We start from the raw sequence: 19,870 nt of genomic DNA on the forward strand, positions 1-19,870 counted from the left end.
CAGTGGTGGTATATAAAAATCCTTTTAACAGTATGTTGAATATAACTAAGCTGGGTAAATGACCATTTGGGCCCTTGAAAGACTTCATTTAAAGAATTGAAAGAATATGGAAAATTTTGTTTGAAACTTATGTAGATTAGAAATGAGACTAATTCCTATTGGCCTATGTAGAAAATAAATTGTGTTAGTGCATAATAACTAAGTCTGAGAAATCTTTATTTAGTTCTGTCTCTCTGATACATTCCACTGATGGCCTGTAGAGGGCATTACATGTATAGTAAATATAGCTTTGTTTTTTTGGTTTTTATCTAAAGTCATTTAGTCATTTTATCTAAAGTCATATAAAGTAAAATAGGTACTGAGTTATTATTCACATATTCTGTGATATGTCACACATATCAAGAGTGTTATCTTTATGATACTGGATTGAGATAAAGATGGTTATGAAACTATAAAATTAATTCAGTTACAATGAAGGTTTGTTTCAGTTACATTTTCTTTAAGTGTCTTTTCATATTTTCTGAGGATTACATGGAGAAAATAGGCTTACAGGGATTTCAAGAAGAAATAAATAAACCTTCCTGAGAGTTTTTTGCCTGGAATGGATTAGTTAATGATGCAGTCCTTAGTATATGCATGTGCTAGTGTTATTTTTTCCTGGAATGCCACCAGGGTAATTCTTCCTACTGAACAAACAGAAAAAGAATAAAGGTTTCTTCTTATTACAGTCATTTTGTGAACTTAAAATGCAAATATAATAATTTGTTTCCTTTTATATTTGAGACAAATTAATATGATATAGTAAGAACTAGTATAAACTTATAAAATGCTTTCCCTTTGCCTCTGCGCTGAGAGGCCAATTATATAATCAAGATGAGACTGGGAAGAGACTATTATCTAGGACTTGGGGTTGTGAAGCCCTCCCCATGGTAAACTGATTAAGTGACATACCTTCTCATCCTGGGACTTTAGTATTCCACTCTGTAAGTTGGATATATGTTTTTTTTTTTTTGGGAGACGTAGTCTTGCTCTGTCACCCAGGCTGGAGTGCAGTGGTGCCATCTCGGCTCACTGCAACCTCCACCTCCCAGGTTCAAGCAATTCTCCTGCCTCAGCCCTCCCTAGTAGCTGGGATTACAGGTGCCTGCCACCACACCCAGCTAATTTTTGTGTTTTTAGTAGAGATGGGTTTTCACCATCTTGGCCAGGCTGGTCTTGAACTCTTGACCTCATGATCCACCCTCCCAAAGTGCTGGGATTACAGGCGTGAGCCACTGTGCCTGGCCAAGTTGGAGATTCTTAATTGTAATCTTTATAGGTTGTGTTTTGCTTTCCGATTTTTTGGGATTCCTAAGTGCATAGGAGATGCTTTTATTTTTACATACATATACCGTTGAATTATTACATAATAGGCTATTACTACTTTAAATGTTGTTTAATTGTCAGTAATGGGGAAGAAATAATTTGTGTAAAAGTTGGTCTTCACAGAAGACTTTATTAACTAGGAAGTGTTTTTCTTTCTCCGAAGAATGCTGTAATAATTTCTCTAACTCTATCATAGTATGGATCGGACTCAGAAATAAATGATTTTAATATAAGCTAGTTTGGATGTGATCAGTAATAGAAGTACAGTTATCCACATGAGTTACGCACATGGGGTACACCCAGTCTCATTGGTTTGTCTTCAAATCTTGTTTCTGTCACTCTCTGGGATTTATAACTTGTAATCACTTAAAGCACCTCTGTAAACTTCAGTTTTCTCTTCTTTAAAGTGGAAATAATGAAAGTATCTATGTTGTAAAGTTGTTTGAATTTAAATAAAACAATCCAGATTTTCTGCTTACTATAGTGCCTGGTGCATAAAGAACATTCACAAATGTTATTATTGAATTATTTTTTGTTTTCTTTTTGATTCTTAGGAATTTTCTCATTTTAAGGGTAAAGCGAAAATTTCAAAGTTATCTTTGATGAATCTGAAACCAGAGTTTACTCACAGGGTTTTTTTATTTAACTGGGTTTAAGATTGTGCATAATGCCAGCTCTTAGGGGGAAGTCTCTTGGCATCTATGAGATTTATTTCAGTAACACCGACTTTGGGTTTTGTATTATACTTCTTCCTAAGGTTGTTAGAGTCACTAAAGCATTAGGGGAATCTAGAAGATCAGTGTGACAGAAACTTCCGTCAGTGTCAAATGACCGGGGACTAGTAAATCTAAGATGATTTTTTTTCTGGCACACTTAATAATCATTTAGAAATGATCTTTATGGAACATATAAGTGAAAAAACATTCTAGCATATCAAGATTCCAGTTCTGATATTAAGGGGGAATAAAAAGAGCCATAAGGGAAAAATGTAGTGGGTGGGGGACGTCCTTGAAAAGTTGTTAACTTGGGTAAGGGAAATACCAGTATCTCTGTGGTCTTTCAGGAACAAAAAACATCTTTTGCAGAGGGCCTAGTGTTTGAGCCAAGATATAAAGTGACCTTCGTGGCTGGCTGACTCAACCTCCAGTTTTCCTAGGGAGAAGTAGTCAGCATTGCTTCAGTCTTGACAGTGGGCAGCAGAGCACTTACCAGTGGGAAGCAAGGAAATGATGGTTGAAGCAAGGAATGACTGTTATTTCTTACCAGCAGATAGGTACACACCACTTGCTGGAATGATTCAGCAATTTAAAGTTAAGAGCTTTGAGACTTTGTGAGTTACAGACGGGGAGTATAGGACCCAGGAGGGTCAGCTCCATTGGAATACTTCTGGGATTGCTCTGTTCTCTCCTGCTTTGAATCACAAGTTGATGTACAGTTGTAGGCTTTTTCTTCTTTTTCTCCTCACTCCTAACCTTATCCCCAAGGATCCTTGACTATTGATAATAGAGTATTCTAGACAGCAGCAGGTAAAAATTCTCAGGTGCTAGGGGGCCAGGGGAGGGGAAGGGAGGGTAAAGAAGGTGTTTCGTCTATCCCTTCGGTGTTTACGGTACTTCCATCTTTTAAAAGTGACATTATTCTATTCTACCCTGTCTCCCTGGAAAAAAACAGGCCTCTTGTCTGGATCTTTTCGTTTTAATGATTTCCATGAAAAGGCTTTTACCCAGGCTCTGACATGACTGTCAGAACACACATTTAAATGTGAAACTGCTTAAAAGGCCACTGATATTCCCTGGTGGAAAAGAAAGTGCTTTAAAAAAAAAAAAAAAAAAAAAAAACCATCTGTCCATACACAAGTTAACCCTGACTATTTTCTTTCCCTCCCACCCACTTCTCTTCTACTTAGTGTTGCTTCTCCTCCTCCTCCTCCTACTTTTTTGGGAGGAGAGGGGGGCTGATGACTCAGGTTAAAGCCAGACCCTTGTTCCAAAAAATTTGTGTGTCACCATCTCCTAGAAGCTGTCATTTTTAGACATTGATGGCTGTGATTAATTTCATTCAGATCCAAGTATACTGAGTGAGGAGGAGGAATGCTTAATTTTGATCTAAGGCTGATGTTCGATCTCAACAGACTGCTTGTTTTGAATTTGGGGCTCATCTTTCTTTATGTGTCTTGGATATGTTAGCAGAAGTCAATAACCTGTGTGACAGAATGATGCTATTAATATATACAATAGAAATTGTATATATGTAGTATTTATAATCAAAAGCATATTTTGACATGAACTCATACATTGTTAGTAGGAATTAAAATTTATATCAGATTGCTGTTCTATATAAGCCATCTATTATAGCAGATGGATTCTAAAGTAACAATCAGATATTTGAAGTATTTTAATTAATTGATAGGCATGTGAATATGGAGCTGTCAACTTGGTTGGTCTGTTCTTTTGCTGAGAGAATATTATGTCTTAACCATTAATCACTATATTCATCATTCTGTCTGTTTCTTACATGGAGTATGTTGGTTTTAATGAAGAAGGAAGAAACTTAAGCATAAAATCCACAACAAGGAAAACATTATGGCTACTGAGAATTATATTCATTCATGGAAACAGTAATATAATTATCCTGATTTATCTACTACAGTCATGCTACTTAAACTGACCAATACATTCATGGTTCTTATAAATTCTTATGATCATCTCTTAAGTCTTGCTTTCTTTCTCTGGGGTGACTATTTCAAACTTCTCATGTTGCTGAATCCTCCAAATTTACCTGAACCTACATTTCAGCAGATGATCTTTTACTGAGAAAAGGGAAATAATTAGGTAGAGGTTTATAAGAGACCTAGACCACTTAGAAGAACATTCTCACTCATTCATTCTTCCTCCTATCCCCCACCAACCCCCTGGCCACCAATGATCTTTCAATTGCCTCTGTAGTTTTGCTTATTTTAGAATGTCATATAATTGGAATCGTATAGTATCTGGCCTTCAACTGGCTTCTTTCACTTAGCAGTATGCATTTTTAATGTTCCTCTCTGCCTTTTCATGGTGTGTTTCATTTTATTTCCAAATGATATTCCATCGTATGAATATACCAAGGTTTGTTTATCCATTCACTTACCAAAAGACGTCTTTGTTGCTTCTAAGGTTTGGCTATTATGAATACGGCTGCTATAAACATTTGTTTGCAGTTTTTTTTGTGGACATAAATTTTCAACTAATTTATGTAAATAACTAGGAACATGATTGGTGGATCATATGGTAAGGTGGATCCATTGGTTGATCATTTAGTTTTGTTCTTTGAAACTGCCAAAGTGTCTGTACTATTTTGCATTCCCACCAGCAATGAACGAGAGTTCCTGTTGCTCCACACCCTCATCAGCATTTGTTATTTTGCTTTTAAAAATTTTAGCCATACAGGCTGGGCGCAGCGGCTCACTCATGTAATCCCAGCACTTTGGGAGGCCGAGGCAGGTGGATCACGAGATCAGGAGATCAAGACCATCCTGGCTAACCCATGGTGAAACGCCATCTCTACTAAAAATACGAAAAAATTAGCTGGGCGTGGTTGCAGGCGCCTATAGTCCCAGCTACTTGGGAGGCTGAGGCAGGAGAATGGCATGAACCCGGGAGGTGGAGCTTGCAGTGAGCCAAGATCGCGCCACTGCCCTCCAGCCCGGGTGACAGAGTGAGACTCCGTTTCGGGGGGGGGGGGGAATATATATATATATATATATATATATATGTGTGTGTGTGTATATATATGTATAGCGCCATAGCCATACAAGTCTATAATGGTGTCTACTTGTTATTTTAATTGGAAATCTTCTCATAACAGATGACATTAAACATCTTTATATGTGCTTATTTCCCATCTGTATATCTTTGATGAGGTGTTTGTTGAATCCTTTGCCTTTTTTTTAAAAAATAGATTTGTTCATTTTCTTACTGCATTCTAACCCAGTTTGTGCATTGTGTTTCATTTTCTTAGCATTGTTTTTACAGAGAAGATGTTTTAAGTTGTAATGAATTCCAGTTTATCACTTTTTCCTTTCATAGGTCATGCTTTTGGTGTTGTATCTAAAAAATTGTCACTGAACCCAAGGTTACCTAGGTTATCTCTTGCTATTGTCCAGAAGTTTTATATTTTTGTGTTTTACATTTAGGTCTATGATCTATCGAAGTCACATTTTTTGAACCATGTTAGGGTCTGTGTCTACATTCATTTTATTGCATGTGGCTTTCCAGCTGTTCCATCATCTATTTGTTGAAATGACTCTCCTTTCCATTGGATTTTCTTCATTTTCATGTCAAAGATCAGTTGACTCTATTTGTGTGGGTCTATTTCTAGACTCAGTGTTCTGTTCTTTTGATTTATTTGTCTGTTCTTTTGCCAATATCACAGTCTTAGTTATTTTATTTTATTTTTTTGAGATAAGGTCTTACCCCATTGCCTAGGCTGGAGTGCAGTGGCACAGTCTTGGCTCAGTGCAGCCTATGCCTCCCAGGCTCAAGGGAAACTCCCACCTCATTCTCCCCAGTAGCTGGAACTAATAGGTGTATGCCACCATACTGGGCTAATTTTTGTATTTTTTGTAGAGACAGGGTCTCACTATATTGCCCAAGTTGGTCTCGAACTCCTGCGCTCAAGCAATCTGCTGGCCTTGGCCTCCCAAAGTGCTGGGATTACACATGTGAGCCACTGCTCCCAGCCAGTTTTACATTTTATAGTAAGTCTTAAATTTGGACACTGTCCTCTGATCTTCTTCCTCTTCGTCAGTGTTATGTTGACTATTCTGTGTCTTTTGCCTTTCCATACAAACTTTAGAATCAGTTTGTCAATAGTCACAAAATAACTTACTAGAATTTTCTATTGGAATTGTGTTGAATCTTTAGATCATTTGGGAGAAATGGATATCCTAATATTGAGATTTCTTATCAATGAACATGGAATATCTCTTCATTTATTTCTGTTTTCTTTGGTCTTTTTAATAAGAGTTTTGTAGTTTTCCTCCTATAGGCTTTGTACACATTTTTTAGATTTATACCTAATTGTTTCTTTGGGGTGCTAATGTAAATGGCATTGGGTTTTGACTTTCAAGTTTCAGTTGTTCATTGCTAGTATTTAGTAAAGCAACTGACTTTTGTATATTCACCTCTATCCTGCAGCCCTGCTATAATCACTTAGTTTTAGGAGGGCTTTTTTTTTTTCTCCCAGTGATTCATTGGAATTTTCTAAAATAGTCATGTGGTTGGCAAACAAATACAGTTATATTCCCAATTTATGTATATTTTGTTTCCTTTTCTTGCTTTATTGCATTAGCTAGGACATCCAATATGATGTTAGATAGTAGTGGTGAGAAGTGACATCCTTGTATTGTTCCTGATCTTAGGAGGAAAGCATCTAGTTTCTCACTGTCAAATATGATGTGATATAGGTTTTTTATGGATGTTCTTCATCAGGTTTCAGAAGTTTCCTTCTATTAGCAGTTTGCTGAGAGTTATTATGATGAATGGTGTTGGTTTTTGTCAAATGCTTGTTTTTCGTTTTTTGATATGATCATTTTTTGTCTTTTTTAACCTATGGATGTGTTGGATTATATTAATTGATTTTTTTTTTTTTTTTTAAAGCACAAACACATTTCTTTATTAACCAAGGGATGATCCTAATTAATCCAACACACTTTGAAACAGCTACACGTAAAATGTTTGTGATAAAGATAATTGAACACAGTAATGAAAAAAAAAAAAAAAGAAACAGTATGGAGATTTGCTCATTGAACTGAGCTTGGTCATTCTCTTAGTTAATTCCTGTCCAAAGTGATGATGGAATTTTTATTCTACTTTTTCATAGATCCGAGTACAGGTGACATTGTTCATGACACAGTCCACCACTAATTTCCCATCTTTCAATTTTCTTGTTATTGTGCTTTCCTTCCCATCCCACTCCTGATGCTGAACCAATGCACCATCTGTAAAGCTGCAGACAGTCTGAGTTTTTCTGCCATCAGCTGTGGTTTCTTCAAATTTCTCTCCCAGGGTACAAGAAAACTGTGTTGTTTTCAAAGTGCTCTCAGTTTTTATGGTGAGGTTTTTGCCATCACAAGTGATGATACAGTCTGGCTTGGCCATTGCGCCCATTTTTTGCAAAGCTATTCCCACTCCTAGCTCCTTCATGTATTCATCAAAGCCTTTGCTATCCACCAGGCGCCATCTTCCTTCCAGCTGCTGAACTGTGGCCATGGTGGGCGCGGGCGGGCTGACGTGCAGAATGGGGTCGGCGTCGGCGTGGCAGCTTGCTGTGTCTATATTAATTGATTTCTTAATGTCAAACCAGCCTTACATACCTATAACAAGCCTTACTTGTTGTGATGTTTAATTCTTTTTATACATTATTGGATTTGCATTACTGTATTTTGTTGAGGATGTTTACATCAGTGTTCATTAGAGATATTGATCTGTACTTTTCCTTTCTAGTAAGTTTTTAAATCTGGCTTTGATATTACGAAATGCTGATTTAATAGAATGATTTAGGAAGCGTCTTTGTGCTTCTATTTTTTTGGAAGAGATTGTAGAGAATTCAATAATTTCTTTCATAAATGGTAGAGTTCACCAGCTAACTTATTTGGATTTGCTGCTTTCTGTCTTGAAAGGTTATTAATTATTAATTCAATTTGTTTAATAGATATGGGATACAGATATATTTAAATTATTTATTTTTCAATAAACTAATTTTGGTAGATTATGTCTTTCAAGGAATTGCTCTGTTTCATCAAAGTTATCAAATTTATGAGTATAGATTTGTTCATAATATTCTTTTGTTATCCTTTTAATGTTCATGGGATTAGTAACGATGGTCTCCCTTATGTTTGTGCTATTTGTAATTTATGGCTTCTGTTTATCTCCCTTTTTGCAGTTAACCTGGCTGGAGATTTGTCAACTTTACCCGTCTTTTCAAAGAACCAGCTTTTCATTTCATTGTCTCTATTGTTCTCTTATTTTCAATTTCATCGATTCCTACTCCAATGTTAATTATTCTTTTCTTTTGCTTGCTTAGGTTTATATTGCAGCCCTTTCTCTAGTTTCCTTAGGTGGAATTTAGATCTTTCTTCTTTACTGGTTTATGCATTAAATGCTATAAATTCCCCTGTAAGCACTGTTTCTGCTGTATACCACAAATTTTGATTAGTTGTATTTTAGGTTTTATTTCGTTTACATTTTTAAAAAGCTTCTCTTGAGACTTCTTTGGCTCGTGTATTATTTAGAAGTATGTTGTTTAATCTCAAAATATTTTGGGATTTTCTATTATTGATTTCTTGTTCCATTCCATTGTGATCTGAGTGGGTATGTCTTTTGATTTCTATTCTTTCAAAATTTTTGAGTGTGTTTTATGGCCATCGGTGTGGTATGCCTTGGTGGATTTTCCATGTAAGCTTGAGAAAAGTGTCTATTCTGCTATTATTGAATGAAGTATTCTACAAATGTCAAGTAGATCCAGTTGTTCAGTTTAGCTATTACTGATTTTCTGCCTGCTGGATCGTTCAATTATTGATAAATGTGTATTGCATTCTCCAATTATAATAATAATAATTTTTTTGTTTTCTCTTGAAGTTCTATCATTTATTGCCTTATGCATATTGGTGCTCTGTTGTTAGGTGCATACCCACTAAGGACTGTTGTATCTTCTTGGAGAATTGACTCCTTTATCATTATGTAGTGCCTCTCTATATCCCTGATAATTTTATTTGTTCTGAAATGTGCTTTGTCTGAAAATGATATAGTAACTCCAGCTTTCTTTTTGTTACTGTTGATGTGGTATATGTTTCTCTATCTCTTTATTTTTAATCTATCTGTAGTTTTATACTTAAAGTGGGTTTCTTATAGGCAACATATAGCTAAGTCTTTCTTTTCATCCACTCTTTCCATCTCATTTTAGTTAGTATATTTGGACAAATCACATTTAAGGTGATTATTGATTTAATTGGATTAATAGCTACTATATTTATTACTTTTATATTGTTATTATACGTGTTCTTTGTTCCTTTAAAACATCTTTTTTTCCTGCCTTTTGTGGTTTTAATTGAGTATTTTATATAATTCCATTTTCCCTCTCAGCATATAATTATACTTTCTTTAAAAATTTTTACCAGTTGTTCTTGGGTTTGCAATATCAATTTATAATTAATCTAAGTCTACTTTCAAATAACAGTGTAATGCTTCATAGTAGGGCAGATACATTGTAACAGAGTATTCCCAGTTCCTCCCTCTAGTTCCTTATAACATTGCTGTCATTAATTTCCATTATCCATAAACTGTAATAACCTAATCCATTATTGGTATTATTTTTAAGAATTAAAAATTTTAAATTGAGGTAAGATTTACATAACATAAAATTATCCATCTTTAAGTGAACAATTTAGTGGCATTTAGTATATTCAGTTTTGTACAACTGTCTCTATTTACTCCTAAAACATTTCCATTATCCCAAAAAGAAACCTTAAGGATATTGGGTATAGGGTTTCTTTTTGGGATAATGGAAATGCTTTAGGAGTAAATAGAGATAGCTGTACAATAATTATTCCCCATTCCACCCTCTCTGATAGACATGATGCATCAGATATTAAGAGCTGAGATAAATAGGATTTTAACATGAGTATTTATCTAGGTAGGAGTTAGTCTGTATTTAATGTTTACTGTAATTTTTGGTGTCAGAGCTTTCAATTTCCTCTTGTGTCCTTGTTTTTCTCTCCCTTGTCTTTAGCTTTCCCTAGTAGCTCCTTTTTAAACAAAGTACTTGTTTTGTAGCTCTTTCAGTTATAATTCACTGTTATTAATGTGGTGGTAAGGCTTTTGGGGTTGGAGGCAGGAAGCTTTCTGTAGTATTATGATTAAATCTCTCTTTCGTTAAAAAATATTGAACCAACTTTCCTGGACTGTGACCTTCAGAGTTTCTTGACCCTTCTTCTTCTCCTTCTCCTTCTCCTTCTCCTTCTCTCCTCCTCCTCCTCCTCCTTCTCCTCTTCCTTTATGTTTTTCTTCCTTTATATAGGAAAGGAAGACTAGAGGGAAACCTTCAGAGTTTCTTGACCCTTCTTCTTCTCCTTCTCCTCCTCCTCCTTCTCCTTCTCCTTCTCCTCCTCCTCCTTCTCCTTCTCCTTCTCTCCTCCTCCTCTTCCTCCTCTTCCTCCTCCTCCTCCTCCTCTTCCTCCTCCTCCTCCTTCTTCTTCTCCTTCTTCTTCTCTTCCTTTATGTTTTTCTTCCTTTATATAACAAAGGAAGACTAGAGGGAGCATATTTCAAAATGGTTACTTTTCTCCTTTCTTTGCTGGAAGCAGGAGGGGATTCTCCATGAGAACCTTGGAAAGCTCCTAAAAGTAAAACTCATGAGCCCCTCTAAGACTGGGCCTCTTAAAGAGTTTTAACTTTTAACACTGTTCCAGTAATTATGTATCATTTAAGTTTTCCTACCTGTTACTAGGTAGGCACCAGGGGTTTCCACTCATGATAGTTGTGCTTTCTCTGTATTCACCTGTCTCTCTAACTTTCTGGGTAGCAGCTTGTCTTGAGACCTCAGTTCTCTGATGGATCTGAGAAGAGTTGGTTTGTTTTCTAGTTTTTCATCTTTTTTCTTGTTGTGAATATGGGAGTCACAGCTTCTAAGCTTTTCACACTTTGGAGCTAAACCAGAAGTCTGTTCCACCTTGGCTTTTTATACTATTTTTAGAACTCATTCTTCCTGGGCTGTCTCACCAGACCTCTTGTCTTTTGACATCTATTATTATTGAGGAGAAGCCGGAGGCCTTCTTTTTCTTTTTTTTTCCCACTTGTGGTGTGGTATGCTTCTTTTGACTTGGTGATAAGATCTTTAGACTTCAAGTTCAGGAAACTTTCTAAGCTATATTTTGGTATTGATTATTTCTTTTGGAACATGGTAGTCTTATTTGTGCAAATTGAGAACTTGAAACATTTTTTTAGCCTTCAGTATTTTTATATTCTACTTTTTCTTTTCTCTTAATCTGAAAATAATTACAGTATGTTGGCATTCCATTGTCAGTCTTCCGTATTTATCATTTCTCTAATTTCTTTCGTATTTTTGTCTGTTTCCTTATTGTGTATCCATGTCTTTAAAAAAAAATTTGTGTCACTTCTCTCCTTTATGACCCTAATTTGGTATTGCTTCTGGCTTCTAAGGGGTTTTCAGTTCTGTATTGCTTTTAAGTTTTTTCTATTTCTTCCATTAACTGTCATCACTCTTTAAAAGAATATTCATCTGACATATTACTTTATAAAAGCATGTTGTGTCTCTTCTTTGATAACTTTTCTGTAGTATTCATTTTTCTTAACTTCTTGATATTATAGAAATATTTTTTCTTTTACTACACAAGATTATTTTTTCAAAAATTTTTTCTTTTAATATTTTTATTTTTAAAATTATATTATTAGCTTATCTTTATATGTCTTTTCTTTTTGGTCATTTTTTTCTCCATGCTTATTAATTGTTATATATATATGTGTGTGTGTGTATATATATATATTTATATATATATTTGAGACAGAATCTTGCTCTGTTGCTCAGGCTGGAGTGCAGTGGCACCATCTTGGCTCACTGCAATCTCTGCCTCCTGAGTTCAAGTGATTCTCCTGCCTCAGCCTCCCAAGTCGCTGGGATTGCAAGCATGCGCCACTGTGCCTGGCTAATATTTTTGTATTTTTAGTAGAGACGAGGTTTCACCATGTTGGTCAGGTTGGTCTGGAACTCCTGACCTCAAGTGATCTACCCACCTTTACCTCCCAAAGTGCTAGGATTATAGGCGTGAGCCACTGCATCTGGCCTCTCCATGCTTATTAATTGTCTTTGAATGGGAATGTTAATTTCTAGATCTGTATTTTCTAAAGACTATATTGTGCATAGATTTTCTTTGGTATCTTTCTTTCTTTAATTATATACTATTTGAATCATCCTCTTGAAAATGAGCTAGAAAGCTGGAAAACTTTGGTTTTAAATTTTTGTGTAGAAATCCATTTATTTTAACCATTTGTTACTGTTTTCTAAATGCCAGGTTTTGTTGCAAATATTTAGGTATGTTAGTCAACCAAACAAATGGAAACCTTTTTTCTCATAGAAAATACATTATAGTGGTCATTTAGCTCTTGTTATGATCAGGGTCATGAATAAGTTGGCAGTAATAGGAAGACAGCGAAACAAGTTGGGTTGTTTGTATCAAAACACTTTCTCCAAGCATATATAATTGTCTTTTTTTGGAGGTACACCTTACTCAAAGTATGGAGGTGGCTGGGCAGCATTCATCATCTCCTGGGTGTTCAGGCATTTCCCTACTTAAATTTAGATAGGTCATTGTAAAGCACTGTGCTCATTTGCCTTTTTGTTTGCTAGATTGACTCTAGTCTTTAGTATTAGGGTAGTATTGGCCTGGTAAAATGAGTTTGGATATGTCCGGTTCTCCTCCATTTTCTGAAGTTGTTGTGTGGCGTTGATGTGTATTTCTTCCTTAAATGTTTAATACAGAGTGGTTGTGGTGGCTCACGCCTGTAATCTCAACATTTTGGGAAGCCAGGGTGGGAAGATTGCTTGAGTCCAAGAGTTCGAGAGCAGCCCGGGCAACATAGTAACACCCTGTCTCTACAAAAAATTTTAAAAAATTAGCCAGGCATGGTATCATGCTCCTGTGGTCCCAACTATTTGGGAGGCTGAGTTTGGGCAGTTAAGACCAGGAGGTCAAGGCTGCAATGAGCTGTGTTCATGCCACTGCACTCCAGCCTGGACAATGCAGTAAGAGCCTGTCTTAACAACAGCAACAACAACAATAACAACAACCAGAATGTTTGATAGAATTTACTAGGGAACCAATAGTCCCTGTGTTTTACTTGTTGGAAGGTTTTTATCTACATGTTCCATTTCTTTTTTTTTTTTTGAGACAGAGTCTTGCTCTGTCGCCCGGGCTGGAGTGCAGTGGCGCGATCTCGGCTCACTGCAAGCTCCGCCTCCCGGGCTTACGCCATTCTCCTGCCTCAGCCTCCCGAGTAGCTGGGACCACAGGCGCCCGCCACCTTGCCTGGCTAGTTTTTTGTATTTTTTTTTTTTTAGTAGAGACGGGGTTTCACCGTGTTCGCCAGGATGGTCTCAATCTCCTGACCTCGTGATCCGCCCGTCTCGGCCTCCCAAAGTGCTGGGATTACAGGCTTGAGCCACCGCGCCCGGCCCCATTTCTTTAATATATACAAGGTTATTCAGGTTATCATTTTCTTTTTGAGTTAGCTTTAGTAGTTTACATCTATAAGGAATTTGTTTCAACTAAGTTGTTGAATATATAGGCATAAAGTTGTTTGTAATATTCTATTCTTATCCATTGAATGTTGGGTTTGTAGTGATGTTTTGCCTTTGATTCCTTAAAGTCTGTATCTAATAATTAGAAATTTGAGGGCTCTGTTGTATCTCCTTCCTCTGCTTTTTTTTTTTTAAGACCCCTATTCGTTTTTGTTCATCTTGTCTTACTCCTTTTGTGCTTGGTTACTTTTGATTGCATCCCTGGCATTTGAAGGGAAAAATTGTTTTTCTATTCTGGTAACAGTTCTGACAGCAAATGGTTTTCTACAAAAAGCAATTCTCTAATTCGCTCTGAACATCAACTGAATGTCCTCCAATTTAACTCAATTGTGTTACTATCTAACAAGTTATAGCAGACCCCAAAGGTTAAGGACTCAGTCCTACAATACTGCCCCCACTGCTGATAACAATCCCAAGGAGTAAGTCCCCTGTTTACCCATACTTCCGTTTAGCTTGGCTACAAATTGGGAGTTCTGATGACTCCCTCTTCAGGTTTTATTATTTGATATAATGGTTTACAGAACTCAAAGAAATACTTTACTTACTAATAAAAACAGTTTATTAGAAAGGGTACAACTTAAGAATAGCCAAATGGAAGATATGCATAGGACAGGGTATGGAGGAAGGGCATGGAGATTCCATGGCCTCTTCAAGCATGCTACCCTTTCAGTATCTTGACGTGTTCACCATCTTGGAAGCTCTCTAACCCTGTTGTTTAGGGTTTTTATGGAGGTTCCATTGTGTATACATGATTGATTAAATCACTGGACACTGGTGATTGAACTAATTTCCACCCCTTCTTTTCTTCTTTGATGTCAAGGGGTGGGGCTGAGAATTTGAACCCTTTAATCCTGTGGTTGATTCCTCTAGTAATCAGCCCCCATCTGCCAAGAGTCATGTTATTAGCACAAACTCAGGTATGGTTGAAAGGAGCTTATGAATAAAAGGGATACTCCTCTTACACTCAGAAATTCCAAGGGTGTTCAGGTGCTCTGTGCCAGAAACCAGGGACAAAACCCAAATATTATAATTAAAGATGCTCGCATCAGTTTTGTCACTTAGGAAGTTACAAAGGTTTTCAAAACTCTGTGCTGGGCAGTGGGGATGAAGACCAAATATATATTTCTTATTATATCACAGCCTCACAGCACTGTCGTGTCAAAATTGTTTGTAGAAACTATTGAAAGTCTGGGATGATGGTGTCTTTTTTTGGAGATGATTCACATTTGCTTTGATCAGACACCAGTGGACAGTATTATTCCAGGATCCTGGGGGACACTAGTACTTTGTAATTACCTTAATCCAATTTCATGCTTAGTGTGGGTTCCTGCAAGGGACAGTCAGTCTAATCAGTCAGTCTAATCCTGGTGTACCCTTGTCATAGAGTTCAAGTGTTCAGGGTTCCATCCCAAAGTAAGGGATATATCGAGGCCATTCCTAACTGTTGGAACTTGACTTCTGTATTTGTTTTCCAATCCTTTGGCATTGTTAAAAGTGCCACTTAGTCACTCTGTCACCCCTCCTGTATTGGAAATGCCCTCAAAGGAAGAATGGCTACAAATATTGGACTCTTTTCCCCATGGCACTTCCCTTTCCTGGATACTGGCCCAAAAGGTTTTCGCCATCTTTTTAGCTCTCTGATGCCTTTAAGCAGTTGGCTTTTATACTTTGTTATTCTTTTTCTTATCTAAATTATCTAGTTCACCATTGCCAGAAGTGAATATTCTTTACAATTATTTATATTCACATTTGTTTCATAAAATTTTGATATTGTATATATAAATATATATATTTTAAACAACATAATATTAAGAACATTTCTCCATGTAACTATTCTTTCAATACATGGTTTTTAAAAAATTAATTGAGTAATATTTCTTCATATTTATGTTGTATAAATTTCTTATTCTTTTTCCGATCTGATTCCCTGTTAGCAGACATTTCTATTTCCTCCTTTAATTTTCCCTTTTTATTTGCTACATCATGATATTTCTAAATTCAAAATTATTTACAGACCCTCTGATTTACACATTAATGACTGTACACTTGATTATTTTTACTGCACTAAATACCTGCTGTGAAAACAAAGCTAAATTTCATTAGGAGAATGTATAGGAACCTTTAATATCTTGAGAAACACCTGGCTTTTAAGTTAAAACTGGAAACAGAAGTTTGTGTGAGTGTATAGTTTTATACCTAGCAATAAGAGAACACATGTCCGTCTGATTTTAGGAAGATTTTAGAAGTTTCAAATGGGTCTCTGGCCTTGAGCCATTTTTGCTGTCATTTTTTATTAACTTTATTCTCTTTTTCTTCTTATAGAAAGGCTGCTTTTGGTAATATTGTTTCTTAGGAATATGATGCCATTGAAAAGGTTATTATAAATGGTTTCTTAATATTGTGTGTCTTAGTCCCTTAAAAGGACTCATAAAATAGCAGACAAAATGAGCAGTAACTACTCTGAACCTGAGGTAACAGTAGCTGTCTTTCAGTTCTGTAATAATCAGCTCCAGTGACAATCACAAAACAACAATTTAGTTTGCATTTCTTTTTAAACAAACATCAGTAGCTTCATTGGTGGATAAAGATAAGATGTTTAAAAATCACGTATGTAGACAGGTGGTCCAAATTAGACGTTTTAATAACTTCATTTTGATTAACTCTGATAGCCTACTCCTCAATTTTTGTGACACATTTGTACTAGTCTTTTAATTTATTTTCATAAACTAGATCTTAATTTATAATGTTTGGTCTTTCATAGATTGGGTACATTGCAATTTTTGCTATTCTTTTTTCTATGGCACTCTTTTACAGAACAGGCAATAGAGATGTTCTCTCTATTCTCTCACACACTTCCTAGCTCTCTACTATGGTTCATCAAAACTCAATTTTTGTAAGAAATTGTAATCAGCTTTTTAATTCATTGTTATAAGCTAGATTATGGTTCTTTTGTTTGATCTTTCATAGGTTGACTAAATGGCAATTATGCTATCCATTTTCCTGTGACACTTCTTAAAGGAACAGGCAGTAGAGATATGATCTATCTCCCTGTAATGATACTAATCATACCTGCCTAGTGTGGTCTATAAAAATATACCTTCTGTGTTAGCAGAAGTTGTTGATAAAGAAACATTAGATTATGGAAGGAAGAAAGAAACTCATTTTAAAAATATCTGTTCTGTGCTAGTTACAGTGCTAGGCAGTTGTACATAAAGTGAAGTGAATGATTTTAATTTGAACTTTTGAATCTTTAATAAAAACCCTCATTGTGGACAAAGCTAGGCTTTAGATCTTTAATTTTTTGCCATTTTTTTGTTGTTATATGTTGAATTTCTGGGGAATGTGAATCAAGCATAGCATAGTAACTTATATTATTTTCTTGTTAATATTTCTATTATGTATTGATTGGGTCTCTTGATAGCTTTTCTTAAAATACTCTTGGAGTGTGGACACTAATTTTCATTTTTATAACTTTTCTACTTGTGTTTATAAAGTACAATGTTATTCATATTGGTTTTCTAGATTTGCTTTGTTATCAGTAGCTTATACTACTGGTATAATATGAATGGATCATAATCAAAGTTTTCTTTATATGGAGTTTTTGTCTATGATAAGTTGTCTTATATGCACTTGAATCACCCATCCTTCATCTCATTAGCAACCTACGTAGCCAATGACTTCTATCCACAACATTACTGAAATCCTAAGATTATGCCCCATCGCCGAGGTAATTTACAGGTTAGGAGATGTTATGTCCTGGCTTTTCTAGTAAACCACACTAAAGGTACATGTTTCCTCTGCGAAAAATTGGCTTCCTTCGTCATTATCCCCTCTTTGGAGGGCAGCTTGGAGTACTACCCTTCACTTTGATGTGGTCTTTGAATTTCTTCTTTTCACTGGACTTCTTACAGAAGCCTTTATTTGAAACAGAATGTTTAAATCCAAATGTGGCTTTCTAACATATCTTTTTTTTCCCCATTCAATGCCATGTCAACTAAGTTATATCAGATCTGTTATATCATTTTTTTTGGTGCAAACACATGAGGAGAAAAAAGAGAGTAAGTAGACATGGGGAGATAATTCTAGTAACCCAGTGTCCTGGCTCTCAACAACCTTTTAGATTTCCCTTAGTTTTGCTAGGGGAAAACTAATTTTCAGGTACACACTACATCACAGCGGATCACTTGAAGCCAAATAAATTACCAGATAGACCTGCATATCCTGTTCATTGCCAAAATTTGAAACATTACTCTTTTAACAAAAAGTACTTTTTTTTTTTTTCTGGAATGTATGCTTAATTTAAGTATTTTGAATACTCAGTACATACGACTGAATGTTTTGCATTTTGGTAACATTCCAGAAATTCAGAGCACTTTGTAATACTTTGTTGAAGATGGTAGAAGGAAATAAAATAAATTAATTTTTTGCTTTGAACTAGTTATTTCAACTCAAATATGCATATCAATTATTAAAGAGTTACTAAGTGTGTCAACTGTCTTATCAGAAAGCGTTGTGGTTTTAAAAAATTTATCTCTTTTTTCATTTTTGAAGTAAGATAAATGTTATATTCTACTTTTTTGCACTGAATTTATATTGTTTCAAGTGTCAAAATAATAAATATATAGAATTTAGGACTAAATCTATTTTAAGGGCTCAAATTTTTTATTTTTTAAGTGAGTAAAATGACACAAGATTATACAAATAGTCGCATTTAGAGCAAGTTAGATATCATGACTCTTTTCTGGTGTTTTTTTCTTCTTGGCCTCACTGCCTTGTTTTTTCATAGTAATTCTTTTAATTCTTTACTTTCCTATGAAGAAATCTATCAAGTAAGTACAATTAATCCATGTTGGTGTGAGTATGTATATGTCTATGTAAAGGAAAAAGGTAATATTTAAAAAGAGCTGGGAATTACTCAAATTCACTAGATAATTCTGTAAAAATTTCATTATTGCTTCACACAAATTATAATGTTCTGTATGTGTCCATCTTATTACACTGAGTTCTAATAGTACAAATACCTCCTCATCCACCAATGAAATAAATATTTAACTATAATCTGGAGTCAAACCTTTCAATTTTCAAAGGGCTAAGGATATCAATTACAACTTTAAAAAATTAAAATTATTAATCAATGTTTTCCAGTGTGGTCAAGCTGTAATTGTGCAGTTCAGTAGTGTTAAGTATATTCACAATGTTGTACAGCAAATCTCTAGAACTTTTTAATATTGCAAAACTGAAACTGTATACCCATTGAACATTAACGCCCCATATTCCCTTGCTCCCAGCCCCTAGCAACCACCATTCTACTTTCTATTTCTGTTAGTTTGACTACTTGAGATACCCCATATGAGTGGTTTCATACAGTTTTTAAAAAATTGTTATGACTCGCTTACTTAGCGTAATGTCCTTAAGATTCATACATGCTGTAAAATGTGACGGAATTTTCTTAAGACCACATAATAGTTCATTGTATGTATATGCCACATTTTCTTTATCCATACATCCTTTGATGAATGTTTGGGTTGCTTTCACCTCTTGGCTATTGTTAATAATGCTGCAGCGGACATGTGCTTGCAGGTATTTCTTTGATTTAGTGCTTTAAAGTCTTTGGATATTTACCCAGAAATGGGACTTCTGGATAATGTTTTAATTTCATTTTAAATATTTTCGAGGAACCTCCATACTGTTTTCTGTAGTAGAAAACTATACATTTCCACCAACAATGCACAAGGTTTCCAATTTATCCACATCCTTGCTAACACTTGTCATTTTATTTGTTTTTAATAGTGACTGTCCTAATGGGTATGAGGATATCTCCTTGTGGTTTTAACTTGCATTCTCTAATGATTGGTGATGTTGACATCTGTTTATATTTTTGTTGGACATTTGTATGTATTCTTTCAAGAAATGTCTATTCAACTCTTTTGCCCATTAAAAAGATCAGGTTAGTTGTTTTTTGTTGTTGTTGTTGCATTTAAGGAATTCTTCATATAATATGGGTATTAATCCCTTATCAGATACTTGATTAGTGAATATTTTCTTCCACTTTCTAGGCTGCCTTTTTACTCTGTTGATGATTCTCTTTGACACCCAATGATTATAATTTTATTTATTTGCTTACTTTTTTATCAACAAAACCAACACAATT

The 19,870-nt window shown here is 35.3% G+C and overlaps 2 protein-coding genes across 6 annotated transcripts in view; one reads left to right on the forward strand and one right to left on the reverse strand.

The window, feature by feature from the left end:
* Positions 1 to 19,870, forward strand: part of EXOC6B (exocyst complex component 6B) — a 690,744-nt gene that overhangs the window by 218,067 nt on the left and 452,807 nt on the right. The window lies entirely within an intron of this gene.
* Positions 7,002 to 7,676, reverse strand: LOC126934091 (fatty acid-binding protein 5-like). The gene has a single exon (XM_050754560.1). It carries the CDS (start codon positions 7,614 to 7,616, stop codon positions 7,209 to 7,211), a length of 408 nt encoding a protein of 135 aa, XP_050610517.1. The 5' UTR covers positions 7,617 to 7,676; the 3' UTR covers positions 7,002 to 7,208.

This window comes from Macaca thibetana, chromosome 13 (assembly GCF_024542745.1).
Source record: "Macaca thibetana thibetana isolate TM-01 chromosome 13, ASM2454274v1, whole genome shotgun sequence".
Lineage (NCBI taxonomy): Eukaryota > Metazoa > Chordata > Mammalia > Primates > Cercopithecidae > Macaca > Macaca thibetana.